Source organism: Sorex araneus, chromosome 6 (genome assembly GCF_027595985.1).
Source record: "Sorex araneus isolate mSorAra2 chromosome 6, mSorAra2.pri, whole genome shotgun sequence".
NCBI lineage: Eukaryota > Metazoa > Chordata > Mammalia > Eulipotyphla > Soricidae > Sorex > Sorex araneus.
In genome coordinates this window covers 89,278,783-89,300,356 of record NC_073307.1, presented here as the reverse complement: position 1 = coordinate 89,300,356, position 21,574 = coordinate 89,278,783, and the positions used below count along the sequence as shown (strand labels likewise).

General features: G+C 41.7%; 1 protein-coding gene across 1 annotated transcript; it reads left to right on the top strand.

Moving 5' to 3' along the window:
• The first annotated feature begins 627 nt into the window (after window positions 1-627).
• LOC105943072 (C-type lectin domain family 4 member A-like) lies at window positions 628-15,950 on the top strand. The gene is made up of 6 exons (XM_055143600.1): window positions 628-709; window positions 4,874-4,987; window positions 9,010-9,111; window positions 11,522-11,673; window positions 13,582-13,694; window positions 15,806-15,950. The coding sequence occupies exons 1-6, from the start codon at window positions 628-630 to the stop codon at window positions 15,948-15,950; spliced, it is 708 nt and encodes a 235-aa protein (XP_054999575.1).
• The last annotated feature ends 5,624 nt before the right edge of the window (window positions 15,951-21,574 follow it).

Genomic DNA, 21,574 nt, shown 5'->3' with positions numbered 1-21,574 from the left:
CCCTGCCCCGCCCCTACCAGGCAGGTATCGCCCCTCACCCCTCAATCCCCGGCCCTAGTCAAGGACCTCGCAGCGGCCCTGTGCCAGGGCTACTGGAGGGACGCGTAGGTGTCTGGTTCCTGCGTCCCCTCAGGTCAGCTCAGACACGTGACACTGGCCTGTGGGAGCCCCACGGAGGGACCTGATGCCACCAGCCACCTCCAGGAAGGCCAATGGAGGGTCATCACCGAGGACAGCCAGTGTCCCCCGGAGCGTGGTCAGGGCAGTGGGGGACATTCCATTAAACCACACCCCGTCTCCCCCAGTGCCTGAGCTGCAACTTGTGCAATGGTGGGAAACAAATTCGTGACTTAAAAAAATAAGTTCCTCTTTTCTTTTCCTTCCTATATCTTCTACTTGGTTTCCAAGTTCCTATTTTGATGACATTTTTCTTCTGAGTTTAAGGGCTCTGACTTTTGCTGTGTTAGTCTTGAGGAATCAAACCTCTGGCTGAGGGTTTTAGTTGTCATGCGATCCCTCTGAGCCTGTGTGATTGGTGGGACCACAGTGGTCCTGTAGAGCTGCTTTCAGTTGTTCTCAGAGTGATGGGGAGGCTGGTGTGAAGAGAGCAGAGCGTCTCTCCTCAATATGACGACAGAGATCACTTACGCTGAAGTGAAATTCAAAAACGCAGCCCAGTCCTTGGCCGTCCCATCACAGGCTCCTGCAGGTAAGAAACGCTTTCTGCAAGCTCATAAGGAGATGAGGGATGGGGAAGGAAGAGTGACAGAGAAGCATAGGTGACATTAGTGGCTAATTTTTTCTACTGGATGCAGTTGGGAAAGGCAGGTTGTTAGTAGCTTGAGTTGTCTAATAAGAAGCAGGAAGAGATGTGACTACCCCAAAAGTGAGGTGTGGGAACTGACCCTCACATCTAACCGCAGCCATGCTAAGGAGAGTGCTGTCTAGTTGAGGGTTGCTCTGCCTTGTAGGGCTGAGTGCCTTTACAGACAATAGATGGTGTTCAGCTCTTGTAACCACTGGCCCGGGTACAGCAGCCTTTGATGAATCAATGAATGGGCTCTGTTCATTGATTAGAGAGGAAGGGGTTTTCAGGGACTGTGTGTGTTCATTTGTTAGTTGCGTACTCAGTTATAACAAAGACCTCTGCAGATTAAACACTAGTAAGGCTTACAAAGACAGTTTACCACTTCTCAAACGAAACAGCTCTGCCATCAGAAAATTCATTTCTTGGTGGTGGGTGGCACATGAGACAATGCTTGGCAGTTATTCTTATCTGTGCACTCAAAAATCAAAGCCCTATATGGGGCTCAAGGGACCATATGGGGTACCCGAGTTCAAAGCCAGTAAAGTAAGCACCTTATGTGCTGGGCTATTTCTATGGCCCCAGCCAGAAATTTCATGTCATACCAGTTTCCAATGTGGATTAAATACAGTGTTGGGAAGTGGAGCAAGGTGATTTGAGTAGCATGTAAGATATCTTGCACAAAGAGAAAAATGGAGAGAAAAAATCATATATTTTTTAAATATATAATTAAAAATCATATATATGTTTAAGATTAAAAATCATATATATTTTTAAGAAACTAAGAAACACTGTGTGTGGTCATAATTGTTCATGTTTTCCAAAAAGTGGAACTATGAAGAATTCTCAGGAAAATTTCTTCTTCCTGTAACATAAACTGCATATAAAGTTTACCATACATTGAAGTATTAAATTATAGGGAAAAAATTAAGTTTAAATTATATTTATTCTTATTATCTAGAGATACTAGTAATATAGATTTTAGTACATGTAACTCCAGATCTAAGTAAATGGAAGCATTTCTTTTGTAAAATAGAAACTGTAATATATATTAATCAGGGGGTTTCTTCTTACTTGGGACTATATCATAAGTTTGAGAAAATTAATTAATTTTTTGCTTGGAGGCCACATCAAAGCTATTCACGAGCTCCCCTGGGGTCCATCACGGGGGTCCTTAAGGTCCATGGGGAGGAGTAGTTAGGGGATCCTGTGTTGGCAGAAGGTAACAGGGCCTGCAGTATACAAGGCATATGCTCAGTTCTTTATGCTATATCTCCACCCAAATAGTTTCTTTCATTGAAGTAATATTGTATAACGGGCTTATAAAACTTATCTACTTGAGAACTCTTCTCCTGGGGGATGCAATGTGGGTGCAAGCTGCCAGAAAGACCTCAACTTCATTAGGTGGTTGGTTTTGAAGTAAGTTTGGGTCATTGCATGTTCAGAAACATTTGAATACATTTTACTACAAGTCTTGATAAAGGGTTGACTCTAAGACTTAGCTGCTATGGCTTTATTTAAGAACAGACAAAATTTTGAAAGTATCAAAATCTATATAACTATTTATCTGTAAACTGAAATACTATGCAAATAGAAAAGAGAGTATTGAAGAAAAGCTGCTGGTACAAAAATTGATCATGCTGAAATTTCCATGATTTCTCAAAGTGGGGATGGACTCCCTCCCCCGACATCCCAGTATTCATGGAAGCACTGGCAGTCACCACAAACCAACTCAAGTGCCACCCTGTCAATTCTTCTATCAGCCTTGCTTCAGAAACCCATAAAAAGTTTCAGTTAAGCTTAGACCCGCCCTAAGCTGAACAGACAGGGTTAATCGGAGGATGACAGGGGTTTTCCTGGACCCAACCAAGCATTGCCCCCAAGAGTCGCTTGTTCCCACAATCCAAAATCGTCACCATAGCTGGGCCTGATTCTGCTGTCTCACGACAGACCTCATGGAGACATAAACTGTTAACAATTCTGGTATGTGTTTTTTTTTTTTTTTTTGTGACTGAAATCTCCAGGCCCATAAATAAGTTTACACGTATAGAGATATAACATTTGTGGTAAAAGAACAAAGACCATACAATAAAGTCTATTTAATAGGGTGGCAGGAAAACAACTGCAAAAACATAAAACATAAAACTAGATCATGACTTAACAACATAAGCAAAAATCAACTCAAAAAGCAAGATGCATTAAAGTTTGGAATTAGACCTGAAACCATAAACTACATAGAAAAAAAAATTGAGATACTCCAGGACCAAAACTTTAGGCCTCTATTGGGGGACTCAACTTTAATGGTAAAGGAAATAAAATACAAAAAAAAAAAAGAAAGAGGAAACAAAATCAGAATAAACAAATGGAACTGCATCCAACTAAAATGTTTTTGTCCAGTAAATCATAAATAAATTATTCCATAAATCAAAACAGCAATATAAAACCTGGAGAAACGTTTGCACACATTGTATTTGATACGGGGCAAATATAAAAAAAAATAAAAATAAAGAACACCTAAACTCAACACCAAAATAGCAAGCAAGCCAATCAAAAAATGGACAAAATATTTGAAAAGACACTTGTTCCAAAAAATACACAGAGATGTCTTATAAATACATGAAAAAGTGTTCAGTGTCACTAATGAAAGGAAGATTAAATTCAGAACTACAGTGAAATATCATCTCACTCCAATGAGAATGGCCCATGTTAAAAATATTGGAAAAAGTGTTGGCAAGGATTTGGGGAAAAGGAACTCTGACATTTGGTGAAAATGAAATTGGTGTATCCTGTAGAAAATGCTATGGAGGTTCCTAACGAAAATAAACATGAAAATTACGTATGATCCACGATAACATTCCTAGTTATTTATGTGAAAAACAGGAAGACACTCAAAGAAAAGAATACGTTTACCTGCATGTTCATAATTGCATTATTCTCACATTAGCCAAAACATGGGATCAACACACATGCTCATCAAGATATGGTTGGATAATGAAATTGTGGTATATGAACTCAATACAAATTGTTGTTTAAAAAGATAAAATCCTAATTTTTTTGACAAAATGGATGGAACTTGAGTTGATTATGAAATAAGAAACTGAAAAAATTTATATATATATATATAAATGTATGAATTTATAAAGCAATGAAGCAAATCAACTCACAAAACCCAAGATAACTGAACCTGGGCTAGTTCAGTGGTAGAGTGCTTCCCTTGAAGGCATGAGGTCTAGAGTTTGATCCCCATCCCTGCCCCATATGCCAAGTGTGATTCTGGCAGCCTTGATGATCATGACTCGTGGTGCCACAGAAGAGTCTGTGCCCCACCACCAAGTGTGTTCCAGCTCTTCAACCCTGTGTGAAACCTCTGGTGAGCACCACCATGAAAGAGTGTAGCACTGCAGCTAGGTGGGTATTTCCTGTCATAGCAACCAACGAAAAAGGGAAAGAAAGGGACAAAACCCTCGGCCCAATAAAAAAATAAATAGATAAATACAGAAAGCAATAAAACTCTTAGAAGAATTTTGTTGGAAACTGTATTAATTGCAGAGGCGTGAGGAAAGGTTAGAAGAATCTTTCTGGCATTGTAATGGCAGTAGAACTTTGGTGGTAGGTACGATAAGACTTATACACATAGGAATGTGAAAGCAAGCCTGGAAATTCCATAATACGGTAAATCAATGAAAAACAAGAATTACATACCATGTGTTAAAAACAGCAGGTCGTCAAATAATCTGTGGTGATCCAGATATTTTGTAAAATGTTGCTATTAAAATATTTATTGTTTAAATATTAAATACTTGTTATAACACATTTAATACATTACAATTAAAAATTTATAAATATTTAATGTTAAATTATTTTCGTATCAAAATATTAAAAACAGTACTCCTTAATGGTAGGAACTCATGCTTTCACTTGTTTTCCTAGGTTTCTGCAATGAATGTTATTAGTTACTTTTCTTTTAAATATCATATTGTCCGTATTAATGCGCCAATCATGAAAGGGAGAAGAGGAAGGACTGGCCTGACTGTATTACTGATGAACCTCATTTGATTTCTCTTGCAGCTCCTGAAGAGAAGACTAGCCCTCCCCCAAGTAACTCTGGTAACTTCAAACTACTTCTTGCCGCAGTGGTGATTCTTCTGCTGCTGACAATCTCATTTTTAATCGCCTTTGTCAGTAAGTAGCTAATAGAATCGGGAAGGAATATCTCCCTTACCTGACGAGATACCATCCTTTAGACATTGGCAATTTAACACTGGATTTAACCAGAAAAGCTGCAGCCTTCTGTAGGAGAAACAGTATAAACAGGCAGTCATTGGGAACTTGGTGCTTTATTTGAATGTAGCTACTCTTCTGTGAAATTATGACACTAACTTTCTATGGAGAAAATAAAGTATATATGTATGTGCACTAGTTTGTCTTTTTAAGTAACACTTACAGGGCATCACTGTTTACATTAGACTGTTTGGGTAAATGAAGACAAATGTCTATTCCTTACTAGTGTTGTTCAGGCCTTTTAAAGTACAGTCACATCATTTGGGATGACCAAGCAGAAAAGGAAAGGGTAAAAAATAATTCAGGCAGAGTTTTCTATTGAATTTTTACCTTATTCCTTTTTTTCCTATCAACATAGATGTTGTAAAAGTCAGTTAGCAAAAAGGGAGACATCCATATCCTGCTATCTGCAACATGCATATCTTTGGCCTCAGAATTTTAAAAATCTTTGGGGCCATACCCAGAAGTGTTTAGGGCTTACTCCTCACTCTGTGCTCAGGGGTCATTCTGGTGGGACTCAAGGCACCTTCGATCTACTGCACAGCTCAGGTATTATCACCTGATAACTCAATAATGGAGATATTCACAGGTAGCAGGTTTATGAGAGAGGATGGTGATTTAAGTTTGGGATACATTGAATTTTGTTGACTCTTGAACCTCATGTGGGCTTGTCTAGTGGGTGACATATTAGCCAGATTTTGAAAAAAAAGTCTGGATTTTGGAATCATTCCATATTGCAGAGGGAACCGTGGGTACTCATGCTATCACTCAGGAGAGGCTTTTCAATGAGATAAAAGATAAGAAATGTGTCAATTGAAATAAAGGTGGATAAAGAGGAGTGTAAAGTAATTAAAGAAGCATCAACAAGAATTGTGAGGAATATTAGATTTTTTTATTATTTTATTTTTTTATTTTTAAATTTTTATTGAAACACCGTGAGAGCAGTTACAGAGTTTTCGGTTTAAGTCTCAGTCATACAATGATGAAACACCTGGCCCTTCATCAGTGCACATTTTCCACCACCAAAAACCCCAGTATCCCCCCCATCCCACACCCGCCCCCTACCCATGTGGCATATGATTTCCACGTTACTCTCTCTCTACTTTGATTACATTCAGCAAATTTGACACCAAACCCACCATTATTATTTGGGATTTTACCCCAACACTCAGATCTGTGGAAAAGGCAACATTAGACAATTTGTTTTCTATTGCTGGTTATGAATTGCATATGATGACTTTGGAATTCTGAAGTTTAAATAATTAAATCTAGAGGGATTTCTGCCAAAACCAACTGTGTTCTGAACTTTGTTTCTGAGTCTCTGGATCATGGCAGATAAACAGGTCAATCGGCAGCCAGAGGGCTCGTTCATGTTTGGCAACTTGGAGTCCCCTGGTAGGGGGAAGTAGCGGCTTCGCCCCTATCCCATGAGGGCCCAAGTTCCTCATCACTGCAGGCTCCTCCCTGGTTGTCCCTGGGCCTCTGAAAGATGGCGGCAGCAACCAAGCTGCCAGGGGAAACAGGCCAAGACACGAAACCTATTCCCATCTGGGGTGGTCCGGCATCGGAAACCTAATGAGTATTACAGGAGCATTACTGCCCAAAGCCACATGATTGATATTCAGCAATAAAATGATTGATCACCCATCCCTCCACCAGTGCAAACTTTCCACCACCCGTATCCCTGTTATCCCTTCTTTTTCCATTTCAGTCCTTACCCTTCCTCTATGGCAGACAATTGTTCAGATACTCTCTCTATAGTTTTGGGCATTATATTTTCCTTGGATATTCCCACCACCATTCAAACCTGCCTTCCAGGGGCAGATGCTAGATCATCAATTTTCCATTGCTCACTTTGCATATCAGGAAAGGTCGCGCAGCCACATAAGCAGCCATGCAGTGTGGGGGAATAGTCCTGGTCCCCACATACTGGAGCCATGCTTGTAGAAGCTCATGGTTGCTGGGATTCCATCTGAAGAAGTCGGGGAGACTGCACCTGCTCCATCTGGGGCACCCCGGTGATATCGGCTCAGTTTGGGGCCCGGAGCATTCTCCAGTGTTATGACACCCACCAGAGAGAATTCTTCACTGCTGAGTGTGGCCAGGAATATTAGATTTTTTAAAGAGGTGAGATGACTATTGAGATGAAGAAGCATCAAAAAGAATGGAGGGACAAAACCAGGAAACAGTGGTGTCTTGAGAATGAAGTCAAAAGAACTGAGTTCAAGAATGGCATAGGTTCAAAATATCCAGGCTCTCACAGAGTCAGGAATAGGTGACCTCCCTCATCTTCTCGGAGCCTGGAAGTCATGTTCACAAACTGACTCTGGTGCCATAGAAGCTCATTAATGGCCACGATCCAGAGACTCACTAATAAGTTTCAGAAGAGATCATCAACAAGCTGCAGAGATGCCTCCAGACCCCAAAGTCCCCATCCAGTTAAAAATGTAACTCTAGCTGTATCACCTTCTTCAAAATTTTAGAATTCCTGGAGTGTGAGGCTGCAAATGAGCTGTACAACATCTCATACTCTGGACCATTGCTGTACCAGGAGTAGCACACCACATTGGATGGCTGCAAAGTAGAAAGCAACCAATCTCCATAAAACAAAACAAAACAAAACAAAACAAAACAAACACACATAAAAGCACATGAGGTTCAACCTGCAACAACGTGTGAGTAATCTTTCTACAAGGGCTTAATGGCTCCAGGGTGAGATACAACAGTCTTCACACACTTTTTCCAAAGAAACTTTTTTGATCATTTTTAGTGAAATATACATAAGAAGTCACTATCACTGTCACTGTCATCCTTGTTGCTCATCGATTTGTTCAAGCGGGCACCAGTAACATCTCTCATTGTGAGACTTATTGTTACTGTTTTTGGCATATCCACTACGCCACGGATAGCGTGCCAGGCTCTGCCGTGTGGGCGCGATACTCTTGGTAGCTTGCCGGGCTCTCCGAGAGGGGCGGAGGAATCGAACACGGGTCGGCCGCGTGAAAGGTGAATGCCCTACCGCTGTGCTATCGCTCCAGCCCTACATAAGAAGTCATTTAAAAAAAAAAAAACTATTTCAAGCCTTCTCTTTTGGCAGGCTTGGGTGGTGGCTGGGAAAGTTTGAAATAATGGTGGTGGGAAGGTGTAATCGTGGTTGGTTTGGTGTTGGAATATTGAATGTAATAAATTATTGTGAACAACTTTATATTCCAAAAAAAGAATTGCAAGAGGTCCAAAATTAGAGCTGTTAGAAGTGTTCCATGGATGTGGTTTTGACATTGCAAGAGTGCAGTGGTTGAAGTGGAAGTTAGCATTGGTTGATCAGGGAGTTAATGGGAGGCGAGGAAGAAAAAGAGAAATTTCGTCATTTAGAGAGGGAAGTACATTTTTCTTAAAATGTGAGAGACTTGGAGCCAGAGCAACAGTACAGCGGGTAGGGTGTTTGCCTTGTATGCGGCCAACCTGGGTTCAATCCCTGGCATCCCACATGGTCCCCCAGCACCGCCAGGAGTGATTCCTCAGTGCAGAGCCAGGAGGAACCCCTGAGCATTGCTGGGTGTGACCCAAAAAGCTAAAAAATATGTGAGAGACTTGCGTGTACTGGTGTGCAGAAGAGTGACAATTGGGATAGAAGAAAGGGAAAGGATAAATAAACAAATGCTTTTCCCTCCTTGTTAGAATTTTTTTTAATTTTCCCTTTCTACAGGTAACCCAGACCTCAGAATTGGTGATTTTCTTCCCCAAAGACATGATTTTACATCCTCAGATAGAAATGTTTAACCATTTCTCACCTCTCCCTTCTCCAAGGTTTAGCATTTGTACACATATCACCCACTGATCATTGAAGATGAGGTGGGATAATTGCCTTTAGATCCATTTCACTAGAATTGTCATAGCAATGATTGGTGTTATTCTCTTTCCAGCTTTTTTCCAAAAATATTCTAACCTTATTCAAGAAAAAAAGTTGACACAAGAACCGACTCACACAATGTTGGAATGTAAGAAAGAAAAGTTGAACATGAAAGGTAAGAACCAATATGCATATAATTGAATTGCTGACTATACTAGTAGAACCAATGACTGTACTCATAGAACTAATGTACATATAGTTATTACTAATTATAATTGTTACTAATATGAAACTATTATATTTATGTAAGTTTCTGACCAAACTAGGTAAGAACAAATATGCATATAATTGAGTTGTGGACTACACTATACTACACCCTACCCCTCTTCTGGCAAGCTTCCAACCATGGATCATTCCTCCTGACCCTTGTTTCCACTGTCATATCATGTTTTTCATTAAAATTTTTTTAAAATTAAATAACTGTGAAATAAACAGTTGCATAGTTGTTCGTGACTGGGTTTCATCATACCGTGTTACAATACCCATTGCTTCACCAGTGAACATTCCCCACACATCAATCGTTCCAGTAAGATTCATGGGGAAAGCATACTTAAGAGATGTTTCATAGTAGCTTTAGGTGTGCATCCATATCAGGCCTTAATTATTTTGTGTGCATAGTTTTAATTAATCTGTGAAAAAGTGATTGCATGGTTTTTGGATTTATTCTGTGTTTTGCCACACTGGGAGCCCTCAGGCCTTAACCCTGGGGCTGCATTTAGGAATCACTCTTTGTTGGTGCTCTGAGTATATTATAGGTTGTCAGGTGTAAAACCCAAGTCAGCCACATGACGGTGAGCGCTGCTCATGGTACTATAACTTCACTGGATTTCTTTAGTCTTCATTTCTCTCTGTGCTTTATGTTTGCTCTTATTTCCCCCACAATACTGACTTACTCAAGAGACATCTAATTCTGTTGTGTTTTAAGAAAACACAAATATTTCATGCATATAAGTGGTTTCTTAGAGATTATACAACATATTTGTTGGCTAGAGTTGAAGGCGCTGATATTTTGTTTTGTTTCCGTTTTCTCCACTGAAGGTACCAAAATGAGAACACTGGGGCTAGAGCAATAGCATGGCGGGTAGGGCATTTGCCTTGCACTCGGCCAACCTGGGTTCGATTCCCAGCATCCCATAGGGTCCCCTGAGCACTTCCAGGAGTAATTCCTGAGTGCAGAGCCAGGAGTGACCCCTGTGCATCGCCAGGTGTGACCCAAAAAGCGAAAACGAAAAAAAATGAGAACACAATATCATTTGGGGTTGCAATGACACCACAGACTGACACCTTAAACAATAGATATTTATTTAATTCTTCTAGGCTTGGAGGCTGGAAGGCTGAGGTCAGGTGCCAGCAGGATTGGTTTCTGTTGAGGAAGGCTCTCTGGCTCACAGATAGCTGTTTTGTTTTTTTGTTTGTTTGTTTTGTTGCGTTTTCAAGTGACTTCTCATCTTTCCATAGATGGGGAGAGGGAGAGAGGAAAATGAAGGGACAAGGGGAGAGAGGAGGAGAGAGAGGAAAGAGGAGAGAGAGGAAAAATGAGATGGGGGAAGGAGAAAATAGAGAGGAGAGAAATTGGGAGAGGGAGAAGAAGAGGCAGAGAAGGTAGGAAAGAGAGGGAGAAACATTTTTGATATATGTTTCTCATTTGAAAGGTCAAAGTTTTACTGGGTTAAAAAGTCCCATTATTCTGACTATATATATTAAAAATTATCTCCTAACGGCTCTGCCCCCAAACATAGTCATTCAAGGATCACAGTTTTAGCATATGTGTTTTAAGGAAACACAATACAACCATAGCAATTTTGAGAAATTCATGGTTCTTGGTATAAAGAGTAATTTCCCACTGAAAATGGGACATTTTTGCATTTTCTTCTGAGAGTCTGAATCTTCTCTTTCTTTTTTTTTTATGTTTTTCCCCTTTACAAATCCTGTGATTCTCAGGGCTACTCCTGGCACTAAACTCTAGGATCACTCCTGAGTATATTATACTGGGGCTCGGAGGATCAGCTGTGATACTGAGCATTGAATTTGTGTTTGTTATGTACAGGCAAGCACCCTGCCTGCTGTACTATCTCCCTAGCTGCCAAGTCTGGGCCTTTTAAAAATGTTTTGGTTCCAGCTACCTTTACTGAATACACACAGGCAAGGAAATGGGGAAATGTTTGTTACTGCCTGGTGCAGGTGGCTTCACCTGCACATTGCATGATGGGTACAGATCCTGATTACTATTACGTGAACACAGGTACTGTGATTCCACAAGATCTCCTTTGCTCTTTAAATTTAACAATACAACGACCTTAAAATTACTTGCCTTGGGCCAGAGTACATTGGTTATGGCACTTGTCTTGTATGTGGTCAACCATGGTTTTATTTCTGACACCGAGTATGATCCCCTAAGGACCACCAATTGTGCACTCCTGAGCACAGAACCAGGAGTAGCCCCTGAACACTCCTGGGTGTGGTATAAAAACAATAAAAACATCACTTGCCTAATATTTTACTAAAATGGCCAAGTATCAACACAGGAAAATCCAGGAGCTGCTGCCCGAAGAATTGGGAGCCATTTGGTTCAAGTTGCTACTTTTTTTCTACTGAGACAAGAAATTGGACTGACAGTGAGAAGAACTGTGAAAGGATGCAGGCACATCTGCTGGTGGTCGACAGCAAGGAGGAGCAGGTACTTTCCGGTCAACATGGGACTCACGGTCCTGCCAGCTCTGTCCCCCTCTCCTGCTTCGGAGGAAGTTCTCATGGTCAGGGATGTTGCTGCCGAGGCATAAGGCTTGGAATAAAATATATGAGATTAGATATCTAAGTCTATGCATCCTACACCTTCTTCTGATTCCATTTAAATCCTCCCGTCAATACAGTTGGGTATTTAGAGTATGATGTGGAGGCTTGAATGGAAAGATGGGTATATTTGAACCTGAATTATCAGGTAATTATATGAACCTACATACATTTTATTAATTATTGCTGTTTCAATGGGGGCTATGTATTTATTTAAATTTTATTGAATCACCGTGAGATAGTTACAAGCTTTCATGTTTGGGTTACAATCACACAATGATCAAACACCCATCTCTCCACCAGTGCACATTCCCCACCAACAATATCCCCAGTGTATCCCCCCTTCCCACCCTCCCCCTGTCTCCATGGAGAACAATATTCCCCATACTCTCTACTTTGTGGCCTTATGACTTGCAACACAGACACTGAGAGGTCATCATGTTTGGTCCATTATCTACTTTCAGCAACCATCTCCCATCTCGACTTATTCCTCCAGCCATCATTTTCTTAGTGATACCTTCTCTATCCTATCTGCCTTCTCAATGGGGGCTATTTCTGGCCCTGCTATTGAATGTTGTTCCTAGCAGAGAGGTTAATCTTCCGGCAACTGACCTGCTTTTGGTGTACCAGCCCTAAGCTTAAACTCCAACATTTTGTAGCCAGTTGAGAACTACTGGTGGAGTAGGCTGGACAGGTTTTTATGGTCTCCAAGCACTAATAATATGACAACAACTGTCATAACAACAAGCAGAAAGAGAAACCAAGCAATAAATGATCAATTGATAAAAGCCATGAAGGGAAATAGGAAAGAAATTAAAAAAGCGATGAAGTGAAATAACTTAAGAAATTCTCAAAGGAAAGAGAATTCATATGAAAAATTTCTTCTCAAGGACTGCACTCATTTGTGGAGTGTAGGGTAGCATCACATGAGGCTGACACCCAAGGACGGTAGATCCAGGCGGATTGCCCCATAGCTGGAAGCCTGCTTCATGAGCGGAGGGGAGAAGGCAGATGGAATAGAGAAGGGATCAGTAAGAAAACGATGGCTGGAGGAACCAGTTGGGATGGGAGATGCATGCCGAAAGTAGATAATGGACCAAACTTGATGACCTCTCAGTGTCTGTGTTGCAAGCCATAATGCCCAAAAGGTAAGAGAGAGTATGGGGATTATTGTCTGCCTTAGAAGCAGGGGTAGGGTGGGAAAGGGAGGTATACCCAGGATATTGGTGATGGGGAATGTGCACTGGTGAAGGGATGGGTGTTTGATCATTGTGAGATTGTAACCCAAACATGAAAGCTTATAACTGTCTCATGGTGATTCAATAAAATTTTAAAAATTAAAAAAAAAGAAAGAAAAGAAAAATTTCTTCTCCAGAGCTTTGAAGACTCCCATCTCCTACTGATAAAGTGGGGGTGAGTGTCCATGTGAGCATGGACAGAAATCTCTGCCCTATAGTGGGCACTGCAGTTCTCTATTGGACTCTGCTCCGAATTCCTATTAGTTTTCAATTGGGAACAGGCTCTTTTCCTGATCGTACTGTTCTTCTGATCAGGGACATCAATCTGCATAACTATTTCAGTTGTTTATAAACTATCCTGTCTCGGAGCACTATAGAGAGGCCTGAACAGCCAAAAGTCACAGTCACAAGAGTCACAGAAGACCTAGACCTCTGGGCTGGACCCTGGGTGCTTTTCCATGGACCCTTTCATTCTGTTGCTCTTTCTCCTAAGGCTGTAAAGAATGCAACTTGAGGGGAAGGTACATAAACTCTCACTCACTTCTATTCTTTCCTAGGATTTTGTTAACGAGCATGGGAACCAAAGTCATGCTTATTATTTGGGACTGTCGGATTGGAAGAATGGTCACTGGGAATGGGTTAATGAGACCCCATACAATCAAAATGTCACGTGAGTATTGAATTTGGTAAGGGGATCCTGAGTCCTGCAGACTGTCGGGACTTTAGGGTGCTCCCACTAGCAGCTTTTCAAACAGTAGAGCTCACTCAGGACTTCTGGACATTAGTTTGCATGTTGGAATTTTCATTCTGCTACAAATCACCTCAAGAAGTCTATGGAGCATCATTTTCTCTTTCTCTCTGTAGAAATGAGGGCACTGAATTTAAAGAGTTTAGGTAACTCACGAAAGGTTTTCTGTAGTGGCAGTGAGGATCTTCCAACCCAGGTTTATTTGATATGAAAGTCTGTGCTTGTGAAATTGACATCACTGTCACTGTCATCCCGTTGCTCATTGATTTGTTTGAGAGGGCACCAGTAACGTCTCTCATTGAGAGACTTGTTGTTCCTGTTTTTGGCATATCCAATACACACGGGTAGCTTGCCAGGCTCTGCCGTGTGGGCTCCATATTCTCGGTAGCTTGCCAGTCTCTCCAAGAGGGGCGGAGGAATCGAACATGGGTCGGCAGCATGAAAGGCGAAAGCCCAACCACTGTGCTAGAGCGATAGCACAGTGAAATTGACATATTCAAATATAATATAATTCATGTCAAGAAAAATCAGAGCCATTCTCAAAATTTTATCCCTGCCCTAAAGCAATAAGCTAAATCCAATAGCCTAAATTATCTTATATTTATTTAGTTAAAAAAAAAAAACTGTTAGGCCAGAGAGATAGTCCAGCATGTAGGATGTTTGCTTTGCCAGTACCCTCCCCCACAACCCGGGTCTATTCCTAGCAACATAGAGAGTCCCCCAAGTACTTATCGGAGTCATTTCTGAGTGAAGAGCCAGGAGCAACCCCTGAGCAATGCTGGGTGTGACCCAAAAAGCAAAACAAAAACAAAAACAAAATCAACTCTTAGATCCATAAGTACCTTTAAGTTAGTTAGTAACTTAGAGACTCATAAGAACTATGTGAAATGTATACGGATAGACTCTAGTTCGATTTTTTTTTAGATTAAGAAAAGAATAAGATATAATAATCTTATATAATAGTAGAATCTGAGATGTTTATTCTAAGAAATGGAATTTTATTTATTCTAAAAAATTGTTGTTTTTCCCTTAAACTTTCTCTGGCATGCAAAATTTTTCATGATGATTTTTTTATAGGCACTAATATTTCAACGTCAATCCCACCACCATTACACTTTCCCTCCAACATTGTCATAAAAACTTCCCTAGAAGAAACCTAGTGAAGATTATTGTATCTCATCATGGAGCCATTAAGTTCTTGTATAAGAGATTACTAGGATGTAAATACAGGTGAAGCCTCCTTTTTATATTTTATTCATCAAGATTGGTTGCCTTCTCCAGTACATCCTATCCAATCTTGTATACTCCTCTTGGTTTATCAGTGTAATGGAGTTTGAGATGTTGCACAGCTGCAAAAGCTTCAAGAAGTCCCAATTTTTTGATGGGGTGATTCAGCTGGAGTTCAATTTTTAACTGGGTGGCAGCTTTGGGGCATGTGTGTGTGACTTAGGGACTTCCAGAAGTACTGGGGGATGGTAGAGGGGGAGGTAGCTCATCCCCAAATCTGTGGATAGTTCAGTCATAAAATCTGCACACCTGAGCTTTTCCCATGTATTCATTTCTGGGTGAGGCTCACCCCAAGCAATGGAGTCCAACCAGGAGCCCAGCCCTCTCAGCAGTGCCCTTGATGACTCAGCCTTGTTCGGAGTGTAGAAGCATCGAATCAAAGTATTTCAAACAAGTCTCATACTCCAAAAGTAGTACATAAAAGATCCCACACTATCAATATGACCAGAATAAAATTTTTGATCACTAAAGGAGCCCATGGGATCAGGGCACATGCAAGGACTGAGAGAGGCAGGTCTGCAGGGAGGGTGTCTGACACAATGGGATAGGGCAGCTCTGGGGGATGGCAGCCCCATTTTCAGGGGAAATTGCGGCAAGAGATGGATGAGCCATGTGCAAGGTAGGGGGAAGCCATGATTTGTGTGTCTCTGACCTGACCTCCATAACGCTCTATGGCAGCCCTTGCTTCACTGTCTCTTTTCAAAGACAGTTTAAGAAACATACCTACCCTGTTCTCCTTTTTTCAGGTTCTGGCACCCAGATGAACCCACTAATGGCATTGAACATTGTGTTGTGTTAGATTTTACTGAAAAGTCGAAGTGGGGCTGGAATGATATTCCTTGTGACTTACCTCGGAATTCAATTTGTGAGATGTTGAAGATCTACTTATGAATGGAACATTCTCCATGAACCTATGGTAGAGTTGTCCTTGTTCTTTACAGAGAGAGGTAATTTGCTTTTGTGCATCTCTTATAAGGAATCAACAAAGAAGCTTTCAGCAGTCTACCACTTATGACCAGTGTACCTATTTCTTCATTTCTTCATTCATAAAAATCATTGAACATCAACAATTATTGAACATTTTCCAGTGAAGACACTGTATCAGAGAACCTTTTCATTGACACCTAGAGGGTGCCTGAATCTCCTAACTGTTGCCTAACTTTTCAGGAATTAGCTGTGATTACATTATGTGGCTCCCTATCTGCAATGCTCTCTTTATGGATAGATCAAAAGGGAAATTATCCCAACTGTTGATTTTTAGTTTTTTTCTGAGCTAGATAGGTCTTTCGGAATGAACTGAATATCTGAATATTTCAATAATGAACTGAAATATCATTATGAAACATTTGAAAAATAATACATGTTAATGGAAGAAAGGGACTCCGCACCAGGTTGTTTTAACTCGGGATGCCCTAGAGTGGGGCGGGTAGGAGCCGTCCCTGCCCCAAAGGACCCAACCCTGTCAGCTGACCTCCACAACCCAACTGCCACCACGTTCCAGGACGCTTTCCGTATGCTCCGGCTGAACTTCACATATGAGAACACATCATAAGACACTCCCTACTCATTTTCCATAATTACCACACCATATTTGATTGGAGGCACGATGGCACTGCCACCACCTGAAACCTTGGCGCTGTCCCGAACCCGGCTCACCATCTTGCCTTAGAAAACGCCCGGCTCAGCACGCAAGGCATGAAACTCTATGAGCGATCCCTTCTGGAACTCTCCACGTGATTCCTGATGGACATTGCCAGCTGTTTTGCAAAATTCGGACAGAATGGCATAGGCAGGGCACGGAGAAACCAAGGCAGAGGCTGCAGGGTCCCCACCTGCCCCAGCTGGGCCGAGTCACAGTGCCATCGGACATAGAGCCATGGCGGCAGTGCAGGCAGTGGCTCATCCACTGTGGGGTGCTGTCAGCCAACCACCTGGTGACCTGGGACTCGATGCAGGTGTTCAACCTGGCACAGACCCTCTGCAATAGGGTCCTGCTCTGCCAGCTGCTCAACAACCTCTGGGCACACTCCATCAACCTCAAGAAGATCAACCTGAGGCCGCAGATGTCCCAGGTGCTGTCCAGAGATGCAGGCAGGTGTGTGTTTTGTCGGTGTGCAGATCGTTACAACATGCCAGTCGACCAAAAGCTTACATTTGGTAGACTGGGAACACTTGTAAAAGTGATTAGAGGCTGCCCCAAAAACGTCCATCCCTCTCAGAGAGCCTGGCAAATTACCGAGAGTGTCCAACCCGCAAGGCAGAGCCTCGCAAGCTACCTGTGATGTACTCAACATGCCAAAAACAGTAACAATGATGGTCCTCATTCCTCCCTGATCCTGAAAGAGCCCCCAATACGCCATCGGGCTACACTAGCACATGACAGGGGTGAATGGAGATGTTACTGGCGCCCGCTTGATCAAATCCATGAACAACGAGATGATAGTGATACAGTGATACAGTGAATGAAAGAAAATCTTTAGTTTTAACCCAGTGCACTTACATTTAATCAGGTTTTGGGTGATGAACAGACTAGTATTCCTCAGGTATTTTGATATTATCTTAGTGTTGTTATGGCATATGCTATTTTTAAATATCTGTTATGAAGACTGAGATAAAAGTACAATCTTTTCTGAGGTGGAATAGAAGGTTTTGGGATTGGTTGGCATGACCATGAGGGCCCCAGAACAGACAGGAAAAGCCAAGGAAGACTTTTAAAACCAGAACCCTTCCTTCTTAACCCGCAAGGCCTTTTTTTGTGGGAGATGGAGGTGGGGTGGTGGCAATCAAGTTCTTTACTAGTACATTTCCTTTTCCTTCTCCTTATTTTGTTAAACAGTGTGATTTACAAAGTGACTCTTAGTTGAGTTTTAGACATCCAGTATTGCAGCACTGATCCCCCCCCACGAGTGCCAACTTCCCTCTCCCCTCTCCAATGTCTAAAACTCAACTAATCCCCTCATCTGTCCCCTTCTCTCTCTCCCCTCTAGTCTTTCCCCTCCCTGTGCTCTGGGCCCAAGGTTGATCTGGGCATCCCTCCTTTTTTTTAATTAATTAATTTATTTTTTAATAAGTGAATCACCGTGAGGGTACAGTTACAGATTTATACATTTTTGTGCTCATGTTTCCCTCATACAAAGTTTGAGAACTCATCCCTTCACCAGTGCTCATTCTCCACCACCAATAAACCCAGCATCCCTCCCACCCTCCCCAATCCCATCTCCCCCCACCCCACCCTGTCACTGTGGCAGGGTATTCCCTTTTGTTCTCTCTCTCTGATTAGGTGTTGTGGTTTGCAATAAAGGTGTTGAGTGGCCATTGTGTTCAGTCTCTAGTCTACATTCAGCACGCGTCACCCTTCCCCCACATGGCCTCCAACCACATTTTACTTGGTGTTCCCTTCTCTTGGGCATCCCTCCATTAAAACATTGCATTTATATGTGGCAGTTCCAATAACCAGATGAACATTCATATCTTAACATTCTCATCTCTTTCCTTCAGATCACCTTGTAAGAACCACGTGTTCATGCCATGGCCTCGGTACAGAACCAGAAAGTTATAATGCTCTTTTGAGAACCTGTGTTTGTTACCAAGGCACTTTGGGTACTCCCACTCAAGAGTTTTGGCAAGGGGAAATAAACTTGATTTCATTTGCCTCAGCGCTGTCCTGTGAGTTTTCTCCCATCGATGGGCAAGAGCAAGTCATGAGGATTTCTTAGCAATGTTTTTTTGGTCTCAGTGTCATAGTTCTTCTATGTGCATTTCTACTCAAATGGTACATTTGCATTTTTTTAGTCAAGTTCTTACAAGTAACTTTCACTCTGTAACAATATGAAACAGTATCACTGTCACTGTCACTGTCATCCCGTTGCTCATGGATTTGTTCAAGCAGGCACCAGTAACGTCTCTCATTGTGAGACTTATTGTTACTGTTTTTGGCATCTCCAATACGCCATGGGTAGCTTGCCATGCCCTGCCATGCAGGCGCGATACTCTCGGTAGCTTGCCAGGATCTCCAAGAGGGACAGAGGAATCTAACAGTATATTTATAGTAAAACCTATAATGTATTCCCTATCATGATGATTGTAATGGATTGTGATGAATCTCATTCTCGCTGTGGCTATTCTGTGGCCTCTTGAGGCTATATGTTTGATGCGACTAAATAGTTACACTTGTCACCCAGTTTTCGAATTGATCTAAAGATTGTTACTTTTATATATATCTAACTATGTCCATGGTATGAAGAATCTGCCAGGTTACTTTCCAGAAATCAATTTGTATTCTGGGGTAGTGGGGAACTTGATCTACAATAAACCTTTTCTACTATTATTTAAATAAAATTGGAATGAAATAAATGAAGATTAAAAATATCTTTAGTGGGGCTGGAGAGATAGCACAGCGGGTGGGGCATTTGCCTTGCACACGGCCGACCCGGGTTCAAATCCCAGCATCCCATATGGTCCCCTGAGCACGGCCAGGGGTAATTCCTGAGTGCAGAGCCAGGAGTAACCCCTGTGCATCGCCAGGTGTGACCCAAAAAGCAATATATATATATATATATATATATATATATATATATATATCTTTAGTAAGTGTTTTTTGTTGAAATGGATTGTGAGCAAGAACGGCAGTGAAATAGGGATAGTGAGTTTAGTAAATCTTATGACTCTCTTTCCTCTACATTGCTTTTTTGAATGTGGCTCAGAGGCTATTTCCTTTCATTTTCTCTAGTGCCAGTATAAAATTAAGTTTATATAACTGATTTTATGTAAACTTTATATTTAAAAGTGGTATTTTTTTAAAAGTGATATTTAAGTGAAGAAGCATCTGTTGAATTTCAATCAATGGACAGACAGAACACAAAAAATAATAATATAGTTCCTTTTACTTATTTATTTATTTATTTATTGCAATTCTCAGGGGTTACTCCTGGCTTTGCACTCAGGAATTACTCCTGGCAGTGCTTGGGGAACCATATGGGATGCTGAGGATCGAACCCGGGTCGGCCACATGCAAGGCAAATGCCCTACCCGCTGTGCTATCACTCCATCCCCTCTTTTTATTTTTTAAATTTTACTTTTTTCAGCTTTTTGGGTCACATCCAGCAATGATGAGGTGTTACACATGGCTCTACATTCAGGAATTACTACCAGAGGTGGTCGGGATACCAATAGGGGATTTTAGGGATAAAACCTAAAACGGGCTCATGCAAGGCAAAAGCACTACCCCACGTACTATCGCTCCAGTTCACATTTGGGGGTGGCTTCTTTCTCTGTTATAGAACTGAAATCCATGGAAGTATAGTAGTTTGACCAAGGTTCTACCCAAAAGGGAAACTAATAAATCAACTTCTATCTCTGAAAATACCAACAACAGTTTTATATGAAAATATAATAGTGTTGCCGCAGTGAATAAAATAAAATCATTAATTTTAATTGATAGAATTTAATTATAGTTTTTACACAGTAGGTACTAGATGGTAGATTATTTTTTACATTAAATAGTATGAATTTAAAACATTTTAAAAAGGTATTCTCAAATTACTCTTCAAATGACTTCAGTTAAAAGTTCTGCTTTGGGGCTGGAGTGATAGCACAGCGGGGAGGGCATTTGCTTTGCACGCAGCCAACCCGGGTTCGATTCCCAGCATCCCATATGGTCCCCCAAGCACCACCAGGAGTAATTCCTGAGTGTATGGCACCTGGAGCCAGGGTGTGGGTGTGGCAGCCAGGACCCCAGGCAGGTGGGGAGAGGGTAGGGCCCACCCATCTCCGCTGTCACTATGTGGCCTGAGTCTTAGTCCTTAAACCCGTGTACCTAGGTTTTGCTTCTGGATGCTCATGGCCACCGGGATTTCATCTGGAGTGGGCTCTGTCCTTATTATCTTAACACAACTGATGACTGAATTTACCACTCATTTTCCGATGGCTCTAAAAATGAGCCATACACACACACACACACACACACACACACACACACAAACACACAAACACACAAACACACACACAATCTTAGCATTTGTATTTAGATTTTACCAGTTGCTTCCAGAAAGTCACTTACCTAAAGGTATTGAGAGGTTATATGGGAACTTTACTCATAACACATTTTTCTCACTATTATTCTCCTGCCCCCGTGCCTGACTGTCCTCACCGGGGCCCCTTGGAGAGGGGCAGGTTGACTTTCCCTCCCCGCCCCAAGCAGAGCCCTGGCAGCCGAAAACATCCAGAGCCCAGCCACAGCCATGCTTAGGGCCACTCTACACATGCTCGGACGAGCCTCACGCATGAAGGAATTGACAGAGGAACCCAGGCATGCGGGACCCGGGCCTGAGATCTCCAAGACTGCTCGGATCGGGACTGGGCCTCCTCCATTCAGATCCCACATTTTCCAGTAGCTTCAAAGTTACACCCACAATCTGCCCCTAACATCATGTAATCCCATCAATGGCCAAGATCCAGAGACTATAAAACAAAGCTCCCTGAAGCGCACTGCTGCACACATGTGTTGGTTTTAACAT

Coding starts and splice junctions, on each gene's coding strand:
- LOC105943072 (XM_055143600.1), top strand. CDS start 628: ATGACGACAGAGATCACTTACGCTGAAGTGAAATTCAAAAACGCAGCC. Junction 710..4,873: donor CCCATCACAGGCTCCTGCAG/GTAAGAAACGCT, acceptor TTTCTCTTGCAG/CTCCTGAAGAGAAGACTAGC. Junction 9,112..11,521: donor AGAAAAGTTGAACATGAAAG/GTAAGAACCAAT, acceptor GTATCAACACAG/GAAAATCCAGGAGCTGCTGC.